Source organism: Morone saxatilis, unplaced genomic scaffold (genome assembly GCF_004916995.1).
Source record: "Morone saxatilis isolate NCDOM2014 unplaced genomic scaffold, NCSU_SB_2.0 Contig1, whole genome shotgun sequence".
Lineage (NCBI taxonomy): Eukaryota > Metazoa > Chordata > Actinopteri > Moronidae > Morone > Morone saxatilis.
Window position 1 is genome coordinate 11,560,596 of NW_023339651.1, and position 5,611 is coordinate 11,566,206.

At 43.2% G+C, this 5,611-nt stretch overlaps 1 protein-coding gene across 2 annotated transcripts in view; it reads right to left on the minus strand.

Moving 5' to 3' along the window:
• Positions 1-5,035, minus strand: part of tlcd3bb (TLC domain containing 3Bb) — a 7,175-nt gene extending 2,140 nt beyond the window's left edge. Inside the window, exons 1-6 of one of the 2 annotated variants that reach the window (XM_035664651.1) lie at positions 4,608-5,035; positions 3,062-3,264; positions 2,764-2,847; positions 2,044-2,269; positions 1,202-1,297; positions 154-263 (exon numbers count right to left, since the gene is read on the minus strand). In XM_035664651.1, coding sequence (XP_035520544.1) covers positions 154-263; positions 1,202-1,297; positions 2,044-2,269; positions 2,764-2,847; positions 3,062-3,186 — 641 coding nt within the window. In that variant the 5' untranslated portion in view covers positions 3,187-3,264; positions 4,608-5,035. Of the gene's footprint in view, positions 1-153; positions 264-1,201; positions 1,298-2,043; positions 2,270-2,763; positions 2,848-3,061; positions 3,265-3,352; positions 4,523-4,607 lie in introns of those variants that run through there. The other variant, XM_035664660.1, reaches the window with a different exon arrangement.
• Between the last annotated feature and the right edge of the window lie 576 nt (positions 5,036-5,611).

The window sequence follows — 5,611 nt, forward strand, 5'->3', positions numbered from 1 at the left end:
CCCAACGGAGGAGACAAAGGATTTGTGAACGCGTGTTCTGAGTTCTTATTTCCTTAATCTATAAGATAGAGATCATGTGGCTGTGCAGGTTACTGACCCAAGCTCAGCGAGACAGCAGAACATGAGAAAACAGAGATGGAAAGACAGACATACCTTCCATAGACGTAGTAGAGGTAAGGGAAGAGGAGGACTCGACAGATGAAAAAAGTGATCAGCATAAGAGCCCCATTCACTTTGTGCAGGAGAGTGTGTTGCTGTTTGTACTGAAAGCGGAAAAAAACAGGGAGAGAGAGAGAGGGAGAAAGAAAAGCAAGCAGTACAGTTTGGTGAAAGCTGACGATGTTAATCTTACTTGCCATCGTAATATTGTTAATATGAACATTTTCATATTTGTTATTATATTACAATATCTGCATGGACTGATTGAATGGCGGTGGTCAGCAGAATAAGCCATGCAGCTGGTGCATTTCTACAGGAGGCAGTGAAGAAGTCTCATTTGTTTACAACAGTTGACTTGACTTTTATCTGAAACAGCCAATCTGCTTTGGTGAGATAACACTGACAACAAGCTTACACACGCTTCCTCCGGCCCATTCACTTGTCACATATCCTAGAATTACGTGGCAGCCCATCAATAAATACTCTCTTGTTTTGTTATTCATTGTTTTTTTATTCTACAGGTATAAAAGGGAGGCTCTACAAGGCCACAGCTGGCACACATCACATGCACTGTTGTCGTGGATGGGAGGGGCAGGGTGTTGAGTGATAGAGGGTGGAAGGACAAGCTGATATTGTATCTGCTGAATATCCCGTCTAAATACTAGGGGCTATATTGAGAGGCTAACAGCTGTGGGAGCCCCAGATGGGGGACAAGCAGAAAGCAACGGAGGGGCAACCTTCACCCGGACACTTAAACACTGTACACACATCCAAACAAACCTAAAACAAATACGGGAGGGGGGTTGCAGCTCCTACAATGTGTATTCAAGCAAACTGTGTTACCAATTAATGAGTGATGTTTCTGACAGTGTAAGAGACAGCCAACGGGAGCTGATGGGCATGAACAAGCTGCATGCCGGGAAATATATTCTCCAGTGAGCGGGAGGGTGGAAAGAGAGGTGGAGAGTGCAGAAGAACTTTAGTGTGACACATGCAACAAACACACTCAGCATCTTCTCTGAGGCTGAACCATTACACTTACCTGGATGAGTATTTTTCCTAAGCAGACAGATGGAGTGCTAAGCTCAGCCATGAACATTATACCCTGGAAATAATCTCCCTTTCCTTGTCGCCAAAACTAGAGAGAGAGAGAGAGAGAGAGAGAGAAAAAAGGAGGTTGGTTTTTGGTTCAGGATGAACAGCTTTGTTCCCTTTGTGGATTTTTTGGTAGATTTGCAATGAATACTACACTCTAAATAAAAATCTAGCTGAAGCGAACAAGTAAAACGTGTTGAAGACTTAATTCTACTTTCTCAGAGTCAGACAAACTAGGTCTATGGGATTAAAGAGGGTGGTATACTTCTAATCCATATGTTTACATGCACACACAGCCATGGTGAACTGCATATAAATACCTATACAATTTAGAGATTAGTCGATTAATCAATTATCAAAATGGATGCCAATTAATTTTATGCAAATATTCAAGAAAAAAAAAGCCAAATATTCATTGATTGAATCTTTTTCAATCTATTTATTTTGCTTTTCCTTGACTTACTATAGTAAACTTCGGGATTTGTGATGTTTTATTTGACTAAGCCCTAATAATGCAATTATTTTGGAAAGAGTAGTTTAGACTATGTGTTTTGTGAGAATCTGTATGTGCCAACAAAATATTTACAGTACATAAGGACTAAGATTATATGTATAAAGTGTTAAAAACTCAGATATTTGGATGCAAGGTTAATTGCACCACTCAACATACCTTCACACTGCACACTTAAACATAAAAGCATCCATTTAGTTCGTCTCTCTTTGGATAAAAATAAAGCATAAGCACAGCAAACTCTCAGCCCAACAGAAAGAGCAATGTGTGACAGTTACCACAGAGACGGGGAAGCAGACGGTGACCATGACAACATGGTGTAGCACCATGAGGAACTCGCGACGCAAGTAGCTGGTCAGTGCTGAGCTCATGTGCTGGGGTGCTGCTGAGGCCTCCTCGTGCCCTTTGACCCGTAGCTTGTACCAGTAGCACATGAACATTGCGTAGATGTCATACACGAAGTAGGGAACCGCAAACATGATGTAAGAGCAAGTCAGCCAATGCCTGTGTAGAAGAGGAAGAGGAACAGCTTTTAAACAGAAAGGAAATAATAGATATCACTTCAGTTCTGTTATGAGTGAGAACACACCTTTTCTAATAGTACATACGTTTGTAACTAAAACAAGAATGTTTGACTTGTCTTTAAAAAAACAGTGCAGTTACTAGCCTAAAAAAAAAAAAAAGATAGCTTTTCCCCTCTGAAATCCAGAAAACTCTCAATGGAACTCATCTCACCTGAATTTACAACCATCTAAAAAAGTGATAAAGTGCTCGGGGCAGATTTAAGGAGAAAACTTCAGGGACAGCTGAACTAAAAACTGCTTATAGACTCTCAGACGGCTCCTGAGATTTGCAGCTACTTGTCAAGGCCTCGATATCAAGTTAAATGTTATGTTTACATTTGGAGCTGCTGTGCGGCGAGAAGTCCAAATCCCAACGTAAATCTCAAATCCTGACAGCTGACATAAAACATACATTTTCAGCATTTCTTGACTTACTGGTCCTCGATGATGTCCTCGCAGGAAGAAGCAATGATGTAGCCAGCTGAGGAGGCCATGACTGCCTGAACTGACGACACCAACCTGGGCACAGAGAATAGCAAGCAAACAAATGTGTTTCTCATTAACCAATTTGGTGAAAAGCTTTTAGACTTTTAGAAGAAGTGCTTATGCAGAAACAATATAACTAAAAGCACTCAAAAACAAGCTGGATGGCACTGCGGTAAATGACATGTCTGCATCCAAAAGGTGCTCCCACTGAAGACCACACAGAAACCACATGTTTAGAAGGTCTCACCTGGCAGACACAATGACCGCATCTCCTTCGCTCCACCTCAGTGCTGGGATTGACTTCAGGCATTGTTTGGACAGGAGGAAAAGGCCTGGAAAGAACACAGACCCAGCAGCTAAGATGGTCAGCATGGTCCCTGGCGATCTGTCCGAGAGGCAAAACGATCAGTGGGCAATCTGGTCCTTGAGATCCGTCGCTCTTTCCCCTCTCTGAAAAACACAAAAATGCCAATAAGTGAACAAACATATTGATCTCTATAGCGGCAACTCCCACGCGTATACATTTGACTGCACTTACTGAGATAACGAACCAAGCGCCCTATCAAAGTCCAACATATGTGGCAATAGGTCTTGCCATATGCACAATAAAGAAGTGGGATAGACTAGGGAAGAGGTCACAGACAGTCTAGGCACAATGTGGAAAACAGGGTTATATTAAAGGTGAAAAGGGCACGTAGGATGAAAAGCTGTGAGACTATACAAATGCTGAGCACAGTGGCAGCGAGAGAATATCAGATAGGAGGCCCTTTTGTGCGGCATGCTGCCCCCCCATCCATCTGATGACATTGTAAGCGTTATTCACTTTTCCTATTTATTCCTAGGGCGACCATGTGGTTGCTCCACGAGGTTTTCCAGGTTTGCTTACACCAGACTAGCTGACTCATTAAAAAGTTGAAGTCCATTAGTAAAATACGCATTGCGCTATTTTAAAACCCTCAACGTCGAAAATATCGACAGAGGCTATTGGTGCTCATAGTTCCTGGCAGCACCGTTAATATTACCTGTCCTGGATGAATAATTACTAGCAAAGATTTTTTTTTTGGGGGGGAAAGGCAGCAAACTAAATAAGCAAACTGAGACCGCTTTTTCCACGCTGAGCTGTGAATATTAACGTAAGCTTAAGTGTGTCTAAACTGTGCAGCGTTTAGTCCCAAAGCATGCATGTCAAATTAACTTGGCAGTGAAGTAACACCAACTCAGCTAACGTTAGCTGATGTGAGACGTTACAAAATAACTACAAATAACAGCACATAGCTACAGGTAACAAACTACCGAGCTTTGGTATTCGGTTGTTAGCGAGAACAAAAACAAACTGGGGTCAGCCGGCGTGCAGTTATGTATGTTTTTAATGGACGGGGACGATGCTGCTGACAGTAAATGTCACCCACCGCCTTGGTAAAAGCATGAGCGACTGTCTGCGCCCATGAGCCGCCTGCTAACAATGACGCTAGCGACGTTAGCTAACGTTAGCATCGCCCGGAATGTAGCGTTAGCTGTCAGTTAGCCGTTAGCCGTTAACCGTTGGCTCCGTTAGCAACCGTTTCTTTTTTTTTGACCAAGTTCAAATAACTGCAGTTAGCAAGAGGGTGACGCTCAATGAGCGAGGACCGGTCATCGTCCGCGGTGACGTTATGTCGACTGTTTTGTTTGTTTGTTTGTAGCCGTTAGCAGCAGCGACTGAGCCAACCGACACCGTCAACCGCCGCTAACCGACAGTTGGGAGAGTTTGCACATGTTTGCAATAAATGAAACAAATCTCAAGCAGCATTTACACAGAGAGTCTGTAGAGTCCAGTCAGCGGCCAGTGGAAACTCGTGTCCCGCAGAAGGCGTTTAACGTTAGAGATGTCCCAGGGGTCTCCGCCTCGATGATCCGCATGTTTATGTGGCCACTTCAATGTCTGAAGGGTAGCAGCAGCGAGCTAACGCTAGCTTGCAGCAGCTTACATCGACATGTACGTGAGGGCAACTCACTAAGAGCATCGGTGACTAGCCTGCGATCTAGCCAGCTAAATCAACCAGCTAATCAAAACGAGAGGAAAAAAACAAGAAAAAAAACAAAAAAATGACACAATCTGATCCGGGTGTCAAGATAACGTTAGCGGGTCCAGTCGCTATGTCATCTCGTCTGTCTCCCAACAGCGAGACCAGAGATGCTGCTGCTTCCTTCAGTTTCGCAGATTGACTCAACGCTGTGTGCATCTGCTGCTGCGCCAGCTAGTTCCTACAGGTCCAGGCAGCAGCTCATGACATGACGAGAAATCTGCACCAGTCATTGCACTGCATTTTGTAAAGTGGGGGTTTGTTGTTTTTTCCATGCAGGGGAAACGTTGAATGGATTCCTCATAAGGAGGCCGTATGTTCCGGCTGCATTCATAGTTTTGCAATATCCAATCGGTCCACTTCCAAAAAATATACGGTTATTTACAATGCAATCAAAAGGAGTCTGCATGTATGTATTCAATTCAGAGAACCATTGTAAATCTGTTCAGTTAAAGACAGATGTGTGTGTAAGACCTACAGATGGGTTTATCTTTGACAGGTTATTTATCTGAGCTTTGAGTGGATCAGCGTTTGCAAATAATCAATAATCAACCTTAGTTGCACATTATCAGAGATTACTGGTATGTTTGTAGGCTCAGGGTCCTGACATTTATCAGCCTTATCAAGCCTTGACATGTATTGGAGGCTTGTAGATTACACGGCAATCAATGCAACAGTGTTCAGGCTTTGTAACCCAGGTCTGACCTTTATAATTTAGGGCATGTTAAAACTGC